At 46.4% G+C, this 20627-nt stretch overlaps 1 protein-coding gene across 2 annotated transcripts in view; it reads left to right on the top strand.

The window, feature by feature from the left end:
- DOCK8 (dedicator of cytokinesis 8) overlaps positions 1-20627 on the top strand; it is a 173512-nt gene that overhangs the window by 117456 nt on the left and 35429 nt on the right. For both annotated transcript variants that reach the window (XM_040988913.1, XM_040988914.1), the window contains 6 exons: positions 1744-1893; positions 3385-3498; positions 7006-7161; positions 9600-9739; positions 14888-15057; positions 19536-19681. In XM_040988913.1, coding sequence (XP_040844847.1) covers positions 1744-1893; positions 3385-3498; positions 7006-7161; positions 9600-9739; positions 14888-15057; positions 19536-19681 — 876 coding nt within the window. The remainder of the gene's footprint in view (positions 1-1743; positions 1894-3384; positions 3499-7005; positions 7162-9599; positions 9740-14887; positions 15058-19535; positions 19682-20627) is intronic.

Raw genomic sequence — 20627 nt, 5'->3', positions numbered from 1 at the left:
TTGCTTTCGTAGGTCCTGAGTTAAGAACGTGGTAAGAAGGACACTTACCAGACAAAATCTGGCCCTGCATCACACCCTTCATTCAGGTCCTCAGCCCAGATTATGTGTGAGTCTGTAGGATGAGGGCTTTCACATGCCCCAAATCAAACAAGACCCAGCAATGCCGCACACACAGGATGTCACATTTTTTTTTACTCTTAGGGCCTCCCTGAAGTGACCATGGCTTTGTCAAAAAGCACGTAGTCTTGTTTCTCAACCCTTCTCATTTTGCCTTCTCTTCCTCTTGATCTCTGTGCTAACAAAAATTGCTAGTCTGACGTTGTTCTAAACAGAAATCCACTGTTGTAAAATTCTCCCATGAACATGGGAATGGATGGAACTCTACTTCCACACGACCGTCCAGCCCTGACCTAGGGGACGAGTGTGGGAGGTTGAACTTTCAGGCTGTTTCCTTTCACAACTCCTTCCACTAGCCTGGCCGCTTTCATGAAAATGACATCAGAGGGTTGGTATCGAGTAGCAGGAAGCCCCTGACTTTCCCATCAGACTGTCCCAAATATCTCCGAGCGACGTTCTCCAAGGACAAGACCCAGCATCGCAGGGTATCAGATGTGGCTATTTTGACTGATGAAGTTCCTAACCCCAGGAGCAAGCTCCCCACCAAATAGGCAGTCTTGATTTTAAGATTGTAATAGGTTAAGGGGCAGCAGCCCCTCTCCTATATGTACTGCTTCCATTAAATAGTAAAAGCTTTGAAATAATCAAGCTTTTTAATGTTGACATTTTATTTTGTATCTATTTATATATGGACGCATATCATAAAAAAGCAGTTTTTCAAATGTATTTTCTATGATTCCTGCCATTTGTTACTAAATCTGGGCTGGTCGGGATTCTGCAGCGATACTTGGTCGAAATACAAACCTGGCAGTAAAACACAGAGTGGAAGTTAAAGTCACTCGCTGTTTTAACTTTATCGTAAAGATGACATAGGCGAGCTGTGACCAAGGGGACTCTGCGACGTTTAGAACCGTTTAGAAATGGTTGTGCTTTCATGCCAGTAATCATTTGCCTCCTCTATTGTCATTAAAACCAATCCTTTTTGTGTGTCACACAAACAGGTCTTAGAAGATAATGTAAAAAAAAAAAAAAAACCCAGCAATTATACATGTTCTGTGGTTTTAAAATGGTGGTGTGTATTTTTGGGCAAAAATCATTAGAGAAGAATTCTTCTCTCTAAAGGTTTTCTGTGTTCATGCAAGCTATGCAACCAGCTCCTGAGAAGTCCAAAGGGAGCTGTGTTTCCTGCCTGAGCTGACCACATCGTTCTGGGAACAAAACAGATCAACTCCTGCTCTGCTGGTTTAGAGCAACTGCTCTGTGGTCAGGTGCAACACGCTCCCATGGAAGGACAGCCTGGTGGTCAGGGCATCCCAGCTTTCCAGCATGAAAGCATTGGATGAAGAGGGAGTCCTTAGAAACACTGTGGTTAAAGAACTGAGCTCCCAGTTTGGTCATTGGCCAAAAGGCAGCCCCTGACTTGGGGTCAAGAAAAGGACACCCCTCCCACCCCCTACCACCATGGTAACCGTGCCTGACACAGGAGCCAGTCCGGAGCCAGCTTGGGAATTCCCAGTGCAGATGCAATGTCAGCAAATCCATTGTTCAAGGGCTTTTCTTGAAGTCTTTCCTACTTGGTTGCTGGTCACCCTTCTCCACGCTGACCTCTCCTCTCTCCCTCTGTAGGTAAAAAGCATGGCCCAGCACGTACACAACCTGGACAAAGGAGACAACTTCCGGAGGACTCGTTTTTCCGACCGTTTCAAAGATGACATAACCACTATTGTGAATGTGGTCACGTCAGAGATCGCAGCCCTTTTGGTCAAGCCTCAGAAGGTACCTGCGTGATCTTCATCTCGCCCTTCTCAGCTGCTTCACTTGAACCCGTGATGCTTTCATGGCACAGAAAGCGAGCATCCTTTTTAAAATGTCATCAGGATACTACACTGAATGACACTTAGATGCAGTGTGTTAGACCCTGTGGGGGCTGGGGGATTGTTATGAAGCAGTTGCAATATGGGCTATCATTTCAGTGATTTTTATCGCTATAGATGTGGAAGATAATAATCTTGCAGTTAGGAAATACACTCTAAAGCATTACAGGATAAAAAATGTGATATCTGTAATCTGTTTTCAAAAATCGTTCCATAAAGCACGAGAAGAGCAGCAGTTCTGCTCAAGGGAGCACAGCGGTTCTTTGCACTCTTGACACCTTTTCTGTGGCTTTAAAGTCCTTTCAAAATGGAAGTTCAAAGACTTTCAAGACAAAGTAGAAGAATTCTGAAGGTAACTCTAAAATGTCAGGGAGTGATGCTGATCAGCAATACTTTTATCGTTATTAAGAAGTATTTTGGTATCAAGAACTTAGCACGCTTCTAGTTAGTTAAATAGCTCACGGCCCACTTTGTTAGGACAGCGTGTTGATAGCTTTACGTACAGCGGCCTGAAATAAGAAAGAGTGAAGTTGCTAAGTGTTCCACGAGCCACACGCTAAATGACAAAGCCAGGACTGGAAATGGCAAGCACGCATCTCAGGGTAGTGCCGTAAACTACAGGAAGAAGGAGCAGGTGGATGGTACCGGGAGAGCTCCATGACTTCCCAGGGGGTGCCGTGGGACTCCATCAGCAGAGTGGCCCGAAATTGCTGGATCATTCTGAGAATAAAAACTATAAGCACGAAAAAGTGAATCCCTGATTATTCCAAAGTGCTATAGAATCATCCAGAATAAAGCACTGAAATGTAGTAAAAAGTGAGAATTAAAAAAAAAAAAAAATGGATGCCTTTCCCTCTACTCATTTCTGCCCTGTCTCGCGCTAGGAATGCTGCCTACATACAATTAAAAAAAAAAAATTATTCGGTAAAAACAGATCTCTTTTATCCCAATTGAAAAGTCTACAATACTTCTTACAATTGAAGTTTATGTTTCCTCGAAGATGATAAATGCATTTCAAGTGGGTTTGATGGGGAAAAATATTAGCAGGGTATAAAAAAAATAAGAAAGAAAATGAGGGTTGTGTACTTGCGCATGGAGAGTGAGTTAAGTCACACACATGCAGATACGCACAGAGAGGGAAAAGTGACTGGAAGGAGATGCACCACATATTGAGTGTTCAGTAAAGAGTTGCTTGCGTCAACCCCCCAGCCTCAGCCTCAGCTATGGGCTAAATTACATGTGTACAAGTTTGCAGAATCCAGCTTCACCCAGAGACAGCCCCTGGGGTAACAGTACCTACCTCCTATAACTTACCCCCAATCTTGGAATCTTGGAGTTCCTGGGCGTGGTTGACCGCCAACCGTTGTGAGCGTTTCTGTGTCTGTTTTTGAAGGAAAATGAACAGGCGGAGAAGATCAACATCAGCCTGGCTTTCTTCCTCTATGACCTTCTGTCGCTCATGGACCGTGGCTTTGTGTTTAACCTCATCAAACACTACTGCAACCAGGTGAGAGCTCCAAGCTAGCCGTCCTGTTGCTTGCTGCTGCAAGCGTTGCTCGGTGCCGGGGAGGGCTGGCCTGTTGGTCACCGAGCTGGGCTGTGCGGCTTTGTACAGCCTTGGCCCTGTGCTGTAAGATGTCCTTCAGACATACAGGTTTTCTCGGATTCCTGCAGAGTCCAGCAGCGCTGAAGGCCCCACAGGTTCATTGGTGGGAATTGACATTATTTCAGGTTATGATCTGAACTCTCCCAACTCAACATTGAATAGAAATGGCATGCGTCTTAATCCCATCTTTGACCAGGTCCAAGTGGGATATGTCTTTTCCTATATAAGGGCCAAGTCATTAATCTATGATTATGAAGTTCTGACCAGGACAAGCCCCAATGAAATCAAAGAAGTTGAATTTCACTGAGCACAAAGTAATACCTTGTCATCCAAATGTGTCACATCAGTTGTGCCTCCCCCTTGTCAAGTTTTGGAATAGAATTCTTTCTTCTTTCACTTGCTCAATCTGCCTTAGCGACAGTGATGTAAATCGCAGTCATGGCTGCTCCTCTCCTCCTTTCATATTCTTTCTCTAGCCATCCCTGCTGTCGTCACCGAACAGGCCCATCGCTCTCCCTTCCGGTGCTCCCCGTCCCCTGCCACCACCACCACCACCTGGCCGGCTCTGGTTAGAAAACAGATGTGGCCATGAGAGGCGTGAACCTGCCTGGGCACAATGCGGCCAGGACCACATGAGAGGGGCGCATCGCTCCCAGTACAAGGCGGCCCAGAGGCTGACAGCCACAGGCGTCCACCCAGAGCAGTGTGGGAGCTCCCACGAAACAGGGAGATGGGGAACTGGGGGAGGAGGGATCAGGGGGACTGGTGTGTATCCCCCCCAGGGTTGCTCTGTGGCCTGTCAAGGGTCTCAACAAGCTGTCCTGCTCGGGGGACCTTGCAACTTCAAGGCTGTATCTTATTCAGAGGAAGCAGCTGTGCAGGGAGACAGCGCAGAGTTCACCCATCGGGCCAGCAGGGAAATGGTGCGATTCCGCCCCTGTCTGGGCTCTCTTTTACAATCACTGTTAAAATTTCAGTTAGGTGTGAGTTAATAAGTGAGTGTCTGCAATGCAGATACAACCCTGGCTCACTCACCCAGCAGCCGTCCTTCAAAAGAAAGAACAAAAGCGCTTGACTTTCCCAGAGGAGGAAGTCCAGATAAGGAAGCGGACTGGCTGACTGAGGAGCCTGGCATCACCGCCCTGTGCAACCTGCTCTCTGCCCTCCTGCCCCCCGGCCCCCCTGCCCACCCCCGGCCCCCTGTCCTCCTGGATCTCCTGCCCCTGGATCCTGTGGAATTGGTGACAGGAATCCTACACTGCTGCTTGCCCCTCCTGTCAGGTGTTGAGGGCTACAAGTCACTGGGTGAGTTTCAAACACGTAGCCATCTGGTTTCTAAACTTTACATTAGATATGGAAAGGAGATAGTGCATGCCCTCACTGACCCCAGGGTTAGCTGTTCGCCTGGGCGCCTCCGGGGCTTTAAGAGACGTTCATTTTTATCTTCCCCTTCTCTCTCATTTGGCTTGTGCTCCCTCTCTCTTTTCACATTCCCTCCTTTTCCTTTCGCTACACACTCTGTTCCTCTTTCCTTAGTCTCACCTGCCCGAGAGCCCTAGGGCGGGCATGTGGGTATAGTCTGATCCTGATTCCTCGTGATGCCATTGCCCGCCTCTGAGACTGGAGGGGCCAGACAGGGGGAGGGCAGTGACCTCTGAGACATCCGCGTCTTCCTTGAACTTCCTTGGGCTCTGACGCTGTGGCTGCCGGAGACATTGCGCAGCCTGCTTAGCCCTGAGAATGGAACTCACCTTTGGAGTGATGTAATTCCTAGATTCCCAGCTCTCTAGATACTGGGGGCACTTCAAGCCTGTGGCCAGTCGTAGTCCTGCAGTGTCCTCTGATCTGATCACTTGCCACGCTCTGCCTTAGACATTCTCTCATGTTGTCTGCAGTGACTTTGTGCCAACGAGAACCCTCATCTTTCCTTAATAGTAACAATAGGCAGCTGGACTCCCTCAGTTATTCTGTAGCTTACAATGTGCTGCTAAGTCACCACCCATCTTGCGTAGGGGCCGCCCGGGGGCTGCAGCCTTTAGGATGTCAATGCAGGAACTACCCCTTCTTCCTCTTCTCTGAAACATCACTCACATTATTTTTGAAATAGTTTTGAAATTTCTGTCTTTCTTTTTAAAGATTTATTTATTCTTATTGGAAAGTCAGATATACAAAGAGGAGGAGAGATAGAGAGGAAGATCTTCCGTCCGATGATTCACTCCCCAAGTGAGCAAAATGTCCAGTGCTATGCCGATCCAAAGCCAGGAACCAGGAATTTTTTCCGGGTCACCCACACAGGTGCAGGGTCCCAAAGCTTTGGGCCGTCCTCAACTGCTTTCCCAGGCCACAAACAGGGAGCTGGATGGGAAGTGGAGCTGCCGGGATTAGAACCGGTGCCCATATGGGATCCCGGCACGTTCAAGGCGAGGACTTTAGCCACTAGGCCACGCCACCAGGCCCGAAATTTCTGTCTTTAACCAAGTCTCGAGGGCCTTCTTCCAAGTGCACCTGTCTTGTGCTTTGAAGTCCTGATTCCCGGCTTGACCAGAGAAACCTCAGTGATGGGAGTATAGCCATGTACTGATGGGTTTAACTTGATGGTGGCCTCGTGGGTATAAAGTCAGGCCAGAGAGCTCTCTGGAAAGCTAGCTTCTGCTCATTCAGCTTGCATGGAATTCAGGTGTCTTATTTTTTTTTTTTAATGTAACGCCTAATGGCATTCAGTTATTCTCAGGAAATGTTTAGTTATAGTTCCATTCTTCAGCCAACATGCTCCCACAAAACAATAGCTTCTCCCCCTCAGTGCCTGAAGATGGGTACTTATTGAACTTGTGTGGTTTAGAAAACTGCTTTTAGAGTGAATGAAGAGGAACTCGGTCCGTTTACAAAGAGGAGGCCCTCTGTATTCCTGGGCTGGAGCGAGAGGCCATTAATGGCCGCACAGTGGCAGATTCACAGGCCCTTGCATCCCTGTCCTGTCCCTGCTCTGGCTTTCCTGAGTGCCTGGGAATCTAGGTCCTTCCACTGCTCAGTACCTGAGAGAGGCAAAGCACCCCAGATCCCTCAGCCCCGGGCTCATGAACCCGCACAGTGAGATTTTCATAAAGCTCATAGTACCACCCTAGATTGCTGTCAACATAGAATTGCCTTGGAATTACAGATCTACAAAGTGGGGTCAGAACAAAGTTCTTGTTTTGGATGCTTGTTAGCATCACTAGAGCGACAGTCACGGATACAAGTGTGTTGGGTCTTTTTGTAATGCACAATTGACCCTTTCGTACACTACCTGCCTGACTTGTATTGAGGTGATTGTCTTACTCTGGGGGAAAAAAAAGATGGTTTTGTCTGCCGTCCTCCATTCCACCTGCCTTACAGGAAATGGCTCGTTTCTCCTTTCTTCTTTCTTGCCAGCTGTCAGCCAAGCTCAACAGCCTTCCCATGCTCATTTCCATGAGGCTGGAGTTCCTGAGGATCCTGTGTAGCCACGAGCATTACCTCAGCCTGAACCTCCTCTTCATGAACGTTGACACTGCTCCAACATCCCCTTGTCCCTCCGTATCTTCCCAGGTAACGAGCTAACTGAAAAACTATTTTGAGCTATTTCTTTTTCACTTGTTTAATCAGGTTATCTCCTATAAAGATCGATCATTTAAATAAGAAGAAAACTCCAGCTATTCAACCCGGCTCAGTGGATCCACGTATGGACAAGCGTACAGTCTCAAAGTTGTGCCACCTTTAATGATTCATAAATCTAGAAACTGGTTTCTTCCTTTGTACAGCCAAGGAGAGAAAAGAATGTACAATCACTACAAAATTCCAGAAATTCATGGAAAAGGCTCAAACCTTGTTGTGTGTGACATGAACCAACTATGTTGATATTGTGCAAATACAGGCTTTCAAAGGCAGAAAAGTTTTAGAAACCATGTGTGGACTGAGTTTTCTTTGCTGTTGGCAGTTTGTTGAGTGTAAGTTGTCAATGCAGAAGGAAAGGAAGTAGGGAGAGCGAGTGTGTGATGAGTTGGGAACCTTTTCTTCAGTACAGAGTTCTTAAGGAAGTAGGGCCTGCTGGGAGAACATTCAGGAAGCGTTCTTTTGTCATCATATTCTCTTTATAGGGTGTAGATAAGTGGCTTGGAGCAGCAGGCCTGATGTTCTGATTCTCTTTCTCTTGCATATTCTTTTCTACTAAAACTAAGCTAAAGCTTTATCTTATTAAGGAAAATGAAAAAGACCACGTTAGCAGTCCATGCCAGGTGATATTTTCCAGGTGTTGACCACATGACCATCTTAATGTGACCCGGGAAGGATAGGGCTGCTGAGCAGCAATTCCAAAGTATAAGCCTTGTGCTGCAACTTGCAGAGAGGTTAACGCCCCAAGACCACGCTAGGCCGAGCTCGCCCTACCTCCTCTCCCATACTCCTCTTCTGACATCCCCAGGATCCTAGAATCGCCAAACCAGAAATGATTTATGGAGATACTTTGAATTTTTACTTCATTTATGTTTATTGTATTCAAAAGCCTGAGAAAGAAGGCTCTTCCGTCCACTGGTTCACAAACTAAATGCCTGCGATAGCGAGGGCTGGGGCCAGGCCGAAGCCGGGAGAACACAGCCTGGTCTGGATCTCCCATGTGGGAGACAGGGACTGGCAGAGTCACTGGTTACTACCAGGGTGTACAGTTTGGAAGCTGGATTAGAGCCGGGGCTGGGACTTGAACCCGGTTCGTCAGTATGTCATAGAAATGTGATGCATATGTCCCAAACCACGTGTTAATCCTTGAGCCAAAGTTTTACCTGTGACAGGTTATTTACAATGCTCTTAGTGAACTATCAAATGTGCTGCCAGGCTAAGAAGACAGGACAGAAATTTCTTAGCATCAGTGAAATTTCTTAGCATGCCTGACACCGCTTCTGGACCCAGAGCAGTCAAGGTCAGCATGCATAGCCATGTTCAATATGGTTGGAACTGAGGACGCAGAGACCGTCCTCCAAGGGGCTGGTTTCTCAAGGAGACGATATCTTCTTTCAGCCACAAAATTGAATGCAATTTTCATTCCATTACACATTTCTTCCTGGGGATATTAATCCTCAACCATTGATTCTTTAAAAAAATTTTTTTTGCTTAATTTCTGTTGCAAAGTCAGATATACAGAGAGGAGAGACAGAGAGGAAGATCTTCCATCCTTTGGTTCACTCCCCAAGTGACCATAACGGCCAGAGGTGAGCTGATCCGAAGCCAGGAGCCAGGAACTTCTTCTGGGTCTCCCACGCAGGTACAGGGTCTCAAGGCTTTGAGCCGTCCTCGATTGCTTTCCCAGGCCACAAGTAGGGAGCTGGAAGGAAAGCGGGGCTGCCGGGATTAGAACCAGCACCCATATGGGATCCTGGAGCATTTAAGACAAGGACTTTAGCCGCTAGGCTATCACACTTGATCTTGAGTCTTTTTTTTTTTTTTTTTTTTTTTTTTTTTTTAGAGAATTGTTTCTTTTTATTGGAAAGGCAGATATACAGAAAGGAGGCAAAAAAAAGCATCTGCCATCCACTGATTTACTCCCAAAGTGACCACAATAGCCAGAGCTGATCTAAAACCAGGAGCTAGGAGCGTCTTCCGGGTCTCCCACATGGGTTCAGGCGCCCAACCTGACCATCTTTGATTTCTTTCAGAGATCACAAGCAGAGACCTAGATGGGAAGTTGGGCGGCCAGGACACTAACTAAGGCCCATATGGGTTCCAGGCTACTGCACCGGGCCCTCAGCCATGATTCTAAGTGGGGAAAGGAATGTTAGTCGTGTTTTACAGTCTGTGAGAGCTTTATTTCCATCTTTCCCCTACTGGCAGTCTTCCATCCATGGGAACGGGAAGGTGAAGTCGTGCCCTATGCTTGGTTCTGCCACCTGTCACAGGAGATCCTAGCAGCACCCTCACTGGGTGGCATCCACACAGCCCGGCAGGGGTGCCTTGAGGGCTCCTAGAGCCACGTTAACTCCCGTGTTGTGTTTCTGCAGAACTCAAGCTCCTGCTCCAGCTTCCAGGACCAGAGGATTGCCAGCATGTTCGACCTGACCCCGGAGTACCGCCAGCAGCACTTCCTCACCGGGCTCCTCTTTACAGAGCTGGCTGCCGCTCTGGATGCCGAAGGGGAAGGGTGCGTTTCTGACATTCAGAATGGGACATGAAGCAAAAAAAAATAAAGAGAAAGAGAAAGAGAGAGAGGGGGAGAGAGAGAGAGGAGGGGAGGAAAGGAGAGAAGGAGGGAAGGAAGGCAGAAAGGAAGGGAGGGAGGGAGGAGGAAGGAGGAAGGAGGAAGGAGGATATGCCCCTGAATCAAAATCTGCAGCCAGACTTGTCACACTCAGCCAGGCCTGTGCCACTCGCCAGTTCCAAGGAGTGGTGGCATCCATGCCTTGAGAAAATGGCACCTGTCCAAATATAAGAGAGGCCGGGCATGGAAGCCAGCTCTCCCGGGATGCTGGCATCAGTGAGCCGGCTAGAGACAAAGCCACTTTTAACGAAGGCGACAGCATGGAGAGGTGACAGCAAGATGCCACTTAGCCTAGTGCTAAGAAGGGGACTGAGATCACCCCCAGTCCAGTTCCAGACTCGCCAGGAGAGAGACGCCCGATCCAGGTCTTATGGTACTTTGACCTCTCACACTTATTACACAGGCAGGCATGCAGCACTGTGTCACCCCGGATGTCAGTGGACACTGAGAAAGTGTCCTGCCACGAGCCTTTAGGCTTAGAAACTCTTAGCCTACCTGGATGGAATGAAGAAAGCCATGACTTCCAATTTCATCCTAGCAGCTGGCGAAGGCTTTCCACTGGACACCGTTGAGTGTTTGGGGTCATCAGAAATTACATCAGTGTACAAAACACTCTTTTTTTTTTTCTTAAAAAGAATTTAAGGATCGTGTCCCTCATCAAGTGGCAGGATTAAATCCGGAGTCATAGTTGTGGGCATTGGGGCCCTTCCAGGACCCATTTTTCCATACCCTAGCATCTCCAACTCCGAAGGACTTCTGCAAAAGAAGTTTTTGTAGACAGGCGTGCTGATTAGTGGCCACACTGCTGCTTTGTGGCAGCTTTACGTGTCATTGAAAGTTTTCTCCAGGTGTTTATGGTTTCAGGAAGAAGCCAGGATCTGCTTTACGCAGCGATCGTGGCAGCACGTTGAGCTTGCGTGACTGGGTGATAAATGGATTCCGAGTGTTTTGCCTGCGCTCACATTGTGTGTCTCTCAATTAGGAAGGTCCTGCGGTACGTTCAGCATTCAGCCTCCTTCTGAAAATCCGGGTCCTGTACATATCCTCCCATGCCTTGAATTCCACCTGCTTTTCTGAACCCTAACTCCGCCCGGTTTTCTCAATAGTCTTATATCCTGTACCTGTAAAAATCACTGGATGCGATTAACTAGAGAATGTCGCTAAAAAAGGATGAAGGAAAAGCATTAAAGATAGAAGCAGAGAAATACGAGGAATAGGGAAAAATGGAGATAGTGTTTGAAGAAAAGGAGAGAGGGGAATGGGAGAGGGAGATGGGTGGCAGTTGGAGACATGTGCCGACGCAGGTCTCTGTCAGCTCCGCTTCTGATTGGAAAATTCAGTGCATTTTTCCTGTGCTATAAGAGATTGATTCTGATCTTTAAATTATGAAGTATTTAGAGGGGCTGGCACTGTGGCATAGCTGGCGAGGCCAGCATCCCATATGGGTACCAGTCCCTGTCCTAGACATTGTACTTCAATCCAGCTCCCTGTGAAGTGGTTTCTAACATTACTTCAGGGTTGATGTTAGCAGTAGTTTCAGATTTTTTTCTTTTTTTTTCTTTTTTTTAACATCTGTTTCTAAGTCCTTGCAAAGTAGTTGCTGTCATCTTACTTAGCAACAGGCTAGGCTGGGTTCCAAGGTCATCATGTAATTACACAATGTCCAGATACATTCTTGCAATGTACACACACACAGAATACTTCTCTTACGGGCTCCCCTGGGGAGAATTAATGAAGGGGTCGTCTGTTTTGGCAACACAGTGATCCCTGACTGCTGGGTTGTTAGAAGGTCGTTAGAACTGTGGTCATAACTTAACCCTGTGGGCTACACCCCAGAAAACTATCCTTTTGGGGTCGGCACATTGGCTCAACTGGCTAATCCTCCACCTCCGAGCCCTGGGATCCCATACGGGTTCAGGTCCCAGCTGTTCCACTTCCCGTGTAGCTCCCTGCCTGTGGCCTGGGAAAGTAGGGGAGAAGGCCCAAGAACTGGAAATAAGCTCCTGCCTGGCCCCTGGCTTCAGATCAGATCAGTTCCTGCCAGTGAAGGCATTTGCGGTGCAAACCGGAGGATGGAAGATCTTTCTTTCTGTCTTTGCTTCTCCCTATAAAATCTGCCTTTCTGGTAAAGTTTAAAAAAAAAAAAAGAGGAAGGAAGGAAGGGAAAATAAAAGAAATGAAAAAAGAAAAAAAAAAAGAAAGCTGACATCCTTTAGTAATACTGTTTAAGTATCACAGCTTTTTTTTTTGTAAGAATTTTTATTAATTTATTTTTTATTAGAAAGTCACATATACAGAGAGGAGAAGAGACAGAGAGAAAGATCTTCCATCCATTGGTTCACTCCCTAAGCAGCCACAACAACCGGTGCTGCGCCGATCTGAACCCAGGAGCCAGGAGTATCCTCTGGGTCTCCCACGCAGTTGTAGGGTCTCAAGGCTTTGGGCTGTCCTCCACACTGCTTTCCCAGGCCACAAGCAGGGAGCTGGATGGGAAGTGAAACAGCGTCTGGAGTTAGAGCTGGCGTCCACATGTGCAAGGCGAGGACTAACGCCAGGTCTAGGTTCAGAGTTTTCTTTCACTGCCAGCACAACCTATAGCGGCTTCTGTGCACCTGTAAGACAAGAGGTGATGGGATTTGTTGTCTCTAGGTCCCTGCAAGGAGCCACAGCAGCAGTTTCCAAAAGGTCTCCCCCGGCAGTCCCCATCTTTGCCTGACACATGTATCTGCAGTGTCCATGGACCACGAACTCCTCAGTGTTTCTCAAATGTTTGGAGAGCATCTAGTGTCTGTATGACGATAGGAAATTGTATTGCCTTACTTAAAACCCCGCCCAGCGCAGGGACCATTAGGCTAAGAGGCAGTCAGAACAAATGCTTCTGAAGTACGCTTTCTAGTTATCTTCTTTTGGTTATAGTGCAAGAATCTGACACATTTTAACCTGCCGTTAATATTTTCCTCTATAACTCCGGATTCTGTTGTAGCTTTCCTTTGAAATAAAAATTAGCGGTTTACTATTGTGCATCTGTAGTTAGGTTGTAGTATCCGTTACAGGGGCGTGCTTCGTTTGCATTGTTACTGAGCTGGCAGGTACTTACAGCAGAGGGTCCAGATGTTAGGGATGAAGTCAGGCTAATTTTTGCCTGTGGATACACGTCAAGATAAAAGATATTTCTAGCACCTCGGACTCCTACTTGCAGTCCTGGTTCCCCCCACCCTACAGATAACTGTTGCTCTGGTTATTATCACCAGAGGTTGGTATTACCTGTTATTGAACTTCACATTCCTTTGCTAAATATCGTGCCAGCAGGCCTTGAGTGTCGTGGCATATATCAATAATTCATTGTTTGCTTTCAACTGTATGCAGTATTGTTATGTGCTCATATAGTTGGATTTCTCAACTCTCAGTAGAATCTGGCTTGTTTCCAGTTTGCAACTCTTAGAGAAAAAAGCTGCCATGAGCTGTTGCTATGCATGATTTTTGGTGACCGTTAAGCTTACTTCTTTGGGGGTAAAAATACACCCTACTTTTAAATTTAAATTGAGTGTATTATTCTTGAAGAGGTAAATATTTGCACATGGTTTGAGCAAATTCTCAAAAGTACGTATCCGTGGAACTAGGGGAGAAAGAACAAGTTAAACCAAAGCAAGCAGATATTAGGAACCAATATAAAGGTTACAGCGAAACAGAAAAATAGTAGGGGAAAATCCGGGTTATTATTAGAAAAAATATATATTATTAGGAAAAAAAAAACAAGTTTTATACACTTTCAGCGAAGCTAACCAAGACAAAACGGACTTAGCCTGGGATTGGTGCTGTGGCAGAGTGGATAGAGACCCTGCTCAAAACACTAACATCCCATAGAGACAACAGTTCAAGTCTCAGCTGTGTCACTTCCCTTCCATGCCTGTGCTAATGGCCTGGGCAAAGCAGCCGAAGATGACCCAAGCACTTGGATCTCTGCCACCCACCCGCCTGGGAGACCCAAATAAAGCTCCTAGCTCCTGTTTTCAGCTTGGTTCAGCTTTAGCCGTTAAAGTCACTTGGGGAATGACCCAGTTCAAAGAAGAGCTTGCTATCTCTATAATCCTGAACTTCGAATAAATAAATAAATATTTAAGGACCTGGTGCAGTGGCCTAGCGGTTAAAGTCCTCATCTTGAATGCGCCAGGATCCCATATGGGCACCAGTTCTAATCCCGGCAGCTCCACTTCCCATCCAGCTCCCTGCTTGTGGCCTAGGAAAGCAGTGTGGAGGACGGCCCAAAGCCTTGGTACTCTGCACCCATGTGGGAGACCCAGAGGAAGCACCTGGCTCCTGGTTTCGGATCGGCTTAGCTCCAGCCGTTGCAGCCCCTTGGGTAGTGAATCATCAGACCAAAGATTTTCCTCTCTGTATATCTGACTTTGCAATAAAAATAAATAAATCTTTTTTTAAAAATCTTCAAGGAAAAAAAAAAAAACCAGATTTAGCTCACTGTTCCAGAGATGGAATGGTCATATTAGCGAAACAACAACAACAAAACAGGTAAAAAGAGTGTTGTTAAGGAAAAAGCTAGAACCTTGAGACACCGCTGGTGGGACTATGCAATGAGAAAGCCACTGCTAAAACATTACACAGTTCCTCTAGAGATTAAATAGACTTACCCTGCAATCCAGCAGTTCGATTTGAGCTATGTACCCAAGAGAAGTCAAACTATGCAATCATAGTCACGGTAGCGCTCATAATTCATACAGCCCCAAGGCAGAAATCATTGAAATGGCCTTCAATTGGTGAACAAAGAAATAAAACTCTGTAGTAAAGATTTATAGTGTATCTATAAAATGGAGTCTATTCAGCAATAAGAATGAATTAAGTTCTGCAATGTGATCACCTCGAGAATAGGAGCCAGTCAGAACACAGCCACCCTGCTGCCTGCCTGTTTTCCACACTGTCACCTCTTTCTTTGAGTACTTAGGTCCTTGTTGGCTGTGGTTGGTCTGTCTCCCTTCCATCCTAACCGCGAGCATCTTGTGTTCTGTCTGTCCACAGCATCAGCAAGGTGCAGAGGAAGGCGGTCAGTGCCATGCACAGCCTGCTAAGTTCTCACGACCTGGACCCGCGTTGTGTCAAACCGGAGGTCAAGGTCAAAGTTGCTGCCCTCTACCTGCCTTTGGTCGGCATCATTTTGGACGCCTTGCCTCAGCTCTATGATTTCACAGGTAAAAACTTTTGTGATTTTTTGGCTCGGACTCATGGAGACCCCTTGCCAAAAGTCAAAAGTCAAAGTGGAATTAACAGGCAATTTGAATCCTGGTGCAAAAAAATTTTTTGAAAGTCACTCATATGGGGAGCTTTTCAAAAATGCATAGAAATATGTACTACGAAAAAGCAGTCCATAAATTTCTTCTACTTCTCTCTTTTTTTTTTCCCCAGTATGTTTTGAAGTACCTTCGTATGTATTTGAGCATTTCTTCATAGCAGCTGTCTCTAAACCTTGTTAGCATAGGTCCCGATGAGCTTTAAAAAAGAAAAAGGCACAAAGCCCGTGTTCATTTCTTTGTTTAAAATTGCTTGGTTGGTCCATTCGTTTCATTCATACATTGATTTTCTAGTATATGATGGACTTTATAAATTGTAACAAAAAATGAAACTACAACAAAATGACTTCCTTTGAAGTTCCTTGCCGTAACATCCTGAAATAAGATTGTTCTCTCCCTTTTGCTTTGTGTTTGAAGCAGTCCCAAATGAACCCAAATACTTTTTTCTTTTTATCCCAACTTTAGGAACTTATGCCATAGAGGGAAGATTTTGCCTTTGACACCGAGTCTGGTGCTTCGGCTTACCTCCTGCTTAGAGTAGATGAAAAATACTCTCCTCTCTCACACACACACAGGCACCCATGGGTGCAAACACAGGCACACTCGCACAGAGGCACCCACAAGTGCAGACACAGGTCCACATACAGACACAGGCACCCACGGGTGCACACATAGGCACAACACACCCAGACATTCCCAGGCGCAGACAGACACAGGCTTAAACACAATACTCTCATCACTTCGGGGGGCCATTGCTTTTTCTCCAACTCAAAACTAGTTCTTAGAAATGTCCGTGGTGTTCTCTTGACAATGAAGGATGCTGGGGCCTCGGGAGGGCTTACCAGAGCCTACCGTCCGTCAACTTGGAGTTTCCCTTGGGCTCCTGCAGCCATCTGCGTTTCCCCCACTTCTTCCAGATGCAAAGTGACGTGTGTGACTGACGTATTTCTGAAATCATTGTGGTAACTGGCATTTAGTTCATAGAACTGAGACCAGTTGTCTGTGGTCTTCAGTTTGCACAAATTAAGAAATGAACAACCACCACTCCTATGAAATTAACACTCTCCGTTCTTCAAAAAAAAAAAATGCCTCTAGCAAACACTTGAGGGGAGCTATGGAATGCAAGATTGAGAGGCCAGCTCAGGGTCTGTGGAGCTGGCTGAGGGCAAGGAGATGAGGGAGACAAGCTCAGAGCTCAGAGGAGCACGGTGCACAGTTAGGCAATAGAGCATCCTCTAAAAGCACCTGCCCGGATGGTGGCTGAGGACTGAACAGTCTCCCAAAGTGAGAGACAGGTGCTTGACCCAGTGTCTAAGATGCCTACAGAGACGCCTGCATTCCATTCCAGAGCTTGATGCTGCCTGGTTTACCTCCTGACTCCAGCTTCCTGCCAGTGTAGACTCCAGGACGCACCAAGAAATGACCTGCCATGTGCATAGGAGACCCAGGCTCAATTCTGGCTTCCTGTCATCAGCCTGCTGCTGTTCCACCCATTGCAGGCACTTTGGGAACCAGAAGATGAACCAGATGTTTCCTGTCTCTGAAAACAAACAAACAAACAAACAAAACTAAAATATGTAACACAGAGCATAGCATGTCATTGATATTCCATTTCTGGAAAATTTCTGGAGAGCTTAGTTTTAAGAGTTTGACATATATGTTCACACAGCAGCGAGCCAGTTTAGTTTACATGCTCCATGCTTCCTGTTTAATTTGGAGTTTTCCAAGTCAGAGGCGGGCATTTGGCACAGCAGTTAACGATGCCTTTAGGAATGTCCGCGTGTCATCGTCCCAGCTTCCTGCAGATATAAGCCCTGGAAAGCAGCAGGTGACAGCCCAAGAGTTCCGATCATTGATGCCAATATGGGAGACCAAGATGGAGTTTTTGGCTACTGGTTCTGTCCTAGGGAACCTTTGAAAGGTTGACTTTTTCGATGCCTTTCCTTCCTCTCTAAACTGTAAAAATAGGATGCCTGTCTCTTAGGGTGAAGAAAAGATGACGTCAGAGAAAATTTATAAAAGTATTTTATACAGAAAAGTTTTTATCCTTTCCTCCTTATTCTTGTAACTGACCGGATAATAAGGAGAAATAAGATTGTGCCCTCTTGTTAATCTTGGTAATAATGGTACCAGGCTTTGCACAGTTGCCATCTTCTACTTATTTGGCTATCTGTTTACAAACCCAGGTGCCCTTCAACGCAATAGTGAATTATCTTCCTGAAAAAAATTGGATTCTGTTCTCAGAACCTTGGCACATGAGGTGCTGTCTAGCCTCAGATTTTTCTGAAAAATTGAGGGTTCAAGTGGCTATGATGTTGACAGGTCAAAAGGAAAATATGAGTTTTTAGTGAATCAATCAGTGGCAAGTATTTTCACGCATTTTCGAGAACCACTTGAACGAATTGTGTGTGTGTGTGTGTGGTGTGTGTTTGAGAGAAAGAGAGATTGGCAGCATTTTACATACCAGTCTTGTGATTCATCTTTTGTGTGTATACCTTTAGACCTAGGCTTAATTTACGTGTATATTAAATAGCTACAATAAACTAACACTCATTTTGAACTTTAAAGGCTTTTTTTTTTTTTACACATTTGTTTTATTTAAAAGAATAGTAGAAAGTTTTCAATCCACTGGTTTACTTCCCAAATGGCCACGATAGTTATATCTGGTCCAGGCGGGAGCCAGAAACCTGGAACTTCTTCCCTGCCTCCCACGAGGGCAGCCCAGGCACCTGGGGCATCCTCCACTGCTTCCTCAGGTGCAGTAACAGAGAGCTGGACCAGAAAAGGAGCAACTGGGACTCAAACCAGTGGTTTGGTGCTGTCCTCTGTGCCACAGTCCTGGCCCCTGGAGGGTTTTTTCTTTGTTTGTTTGTTTGTTTGCTTTTTTAATGTATTTGAAAGGCAGTGCTACAAAGAAAGAGAGCCATCTTCCCAGATGGCCACAATGGTCAGGATTAGGTCAGGATTAGGCCACGTCAAAGCCAGGAGCCAGAAACTTCATCTGAATCTTCAAAGTGGATGCGGGAGCCCAAGTTCTTGGGCCATCCTCCACTGCTTTCCCAAGCACATTAGCAGGGAATTGGATCCGGAGTGGAACAGATGGGACTTGGACCAACACCCCATTTGGATGTCAGCATTAAAGCTGATGGCTTGCGCCATGTTGTCACAATGCTGGCGCCACTTTTAAGATGTATAACTTATTAGGCCCAGCACAGTAGTGGCTAAAGTCCTCGCCTTCAACGCACTGGGGTCCTGTATGGGTGCCGGTTCTAATCCCAGCGGCTCCACTTCCCAACTAGCTACCTGCTTGTGGCCTGGGAAAGCAGTTGAGGACGGCCCAAAGCTTTGGAACCCTGCACCCGTGTGGGAGACCTGGAGGAAATTCCTGGTTCCGGGCTTCGGATTGGCACAGCACCAGCCGTTGCGCTCACTTGGGGAGTGAATCATCGGATGGAAGATCTTCCTCTCTGTCTCTCCTCCTCTCTGTATATCTGACTTTCCAATAATAAATAAGCAAATAAATCTTTTGAAAAGCTTCATAACTTATTGTTGAACCACTAAAGTTGTAATAGTAGCATTCTACTCTAAGATACCTGTTAAATTCTATAATTATAGATTTTTTTGTTTGATCATTAAGATCTACAGATAAAGTGAAAAATATTAGTGTGCTTGAAAGTCATAAAAATTTCTATTCTCGGGCCCGGCGCGGTGGCGCAAGTGGTTAAAGGTCCTCACCTTGCACGCCCGGGATCCCATATGGGCGCCGGTTCTAATCCCGGCAGCCCCGCTTCCCTTCCAGCTCCCTGCCTGTGGCCTGGGAAGGCAGTCGAGGACAGCCCAAAGCTTTGGGACCCTGCACCCGCGTGGGAGACCCGGAAGAGGCTCCTGGCTTCGGATCGGCATAGTATCGGCCCGTTGCGCTCACTTGGGGAGTGAATCATCGGACGGAAGATCTTCCTCTCTGTCTCTCCTCTCTGTATATCCGCCTTTCCAATGAAAAAATAATAAAAATAAATCTTTAAAAAAAAAAAAATTTCTATTCTCACAAACTTGAAAAAAAAGTAATTTCGAGCCAATGTGCTTGCTGACGCTTTCTCTTTGTTAGTCTGCCTCCTTTTTTTCCCACAAGGAAGAATCAAATTCTAAACATTTGGTTCAAAATGACAGTGCTGACATTTAAAATAATTGGGCTCAGTGTGGTAGCTTAGTGGCTAAATCCAAGCCTTGTATTACTGGGATCTCATCTGGGTGTGGGTTTATGACAATAAGTGGGTTTAAGACAATGACAAGAAGTGCCGGTCAGTCACTTCCTTGGGCTTTGGGAAGGGGACATCAGAGGTCCTCTTTGAGCTGCCATCACAAGAGTGTTGTCGTTACAGCTGCTGATGCCCGCAGTGGGAAAAACCGTACCAGTGGCTCGGATGAAGAACAGGAAGGGGCCAGTGCGATCAACCAGAATGTGGCCCTGGCCATAGCCGGCAATCATTTCAACGTGAAGACAGGTGGAACCATGCTCTCCTCCTTGGTACGTTGATGCATATTTCTGTAATCTGTCTGATTTTTGTGCCTCCTGATGCGAGAACTCAGTGTGGAAAAGCATTTCCTGAGGCTGGAAGTGCAGGAGCCCAGGAGACAGATGGAATTCTGACAACAGCAGGAAACGATGCACTCTCAACTCAGGCAGGCTCACTGGTGCTCAGCAAAGAGGTGACCCTGGCAAGCTCCCACACATGGGAGTCTGGACTGTGTTTATTGACCTACTTGTTTTTCTTACTGTGTCTGTTTCTCTCCTGAGATAGTTGGGGCAGCATCTTGACCTAGCTTTTCCTGGTGGGTGACTTTCTGCTCTTCCCTTGGTGCTTAGCGATGCCCGTGAGGACCAGGGAGGAAGAAGGGCATTAGAGTGGCATTGTTCGTCTTACAGCGTGGTAACTGTGATAATGTTTTATGACGTCCTCCAACTTTCTGATGTCTGCATTGCCAAGATCACGTACTTGAGGCCCTGTGTGCCTTTTATATTACTTGCCTCTTTGAGTGAGAAACTCAACGGCCCAAAGTGCATCCATTGGTTAGAACATAGTTCCTGTGAAGCTAAAGGCTTCATTTATCCTTACGAACAGCCTCAGAATAATTAACGTGAAGGGAACTTCACGACCTCTGTTATTTCCACCCAAAACAAATGCTTCCCTTCAGATATTCCCAGATGCCTCATTGAGGTTCACCGCCACATCCCCCTGCATGTTAGCAGGACTGCGTGAAGCCAGAGTACACCCACGTGTTGCCCTTGTATTGGTTCGGTGACCATGTTCCCAGCACTCTGAGCATTTCTGGCAGAAGTATCAAAGCAAAAAGACAAAGCCCCCTGGGCCAACATGAGCCGTGGCTCAAGGTGCATTGCAGAGGAGTCCACTCACTTATGGATTTGATTAAACTGGAGAGAAGTTCATGATCTGTATGTAGCACCCTGGACT

Source organism: Ochotona curzoniae, unplaced genomic scaffold (assembly GCF_017591425.1).
Source record: "Ochotona curzoniae isolate NIBS_2020 unplaced genomic scaffold, NIBS_Ocur_1.0 contig_50, whole genome shotgun sequence".
NCBI lineage: Eukaryota > Metazoa > Chordata > Mammalia > Lagomorpha > Ochotonidae > Ochotona > Ochotona curzoniae.
Note: the sequence above shows the minus strand (reverse complement) of the source record. Positions and strands in the feature narration are given on the sequence as shown.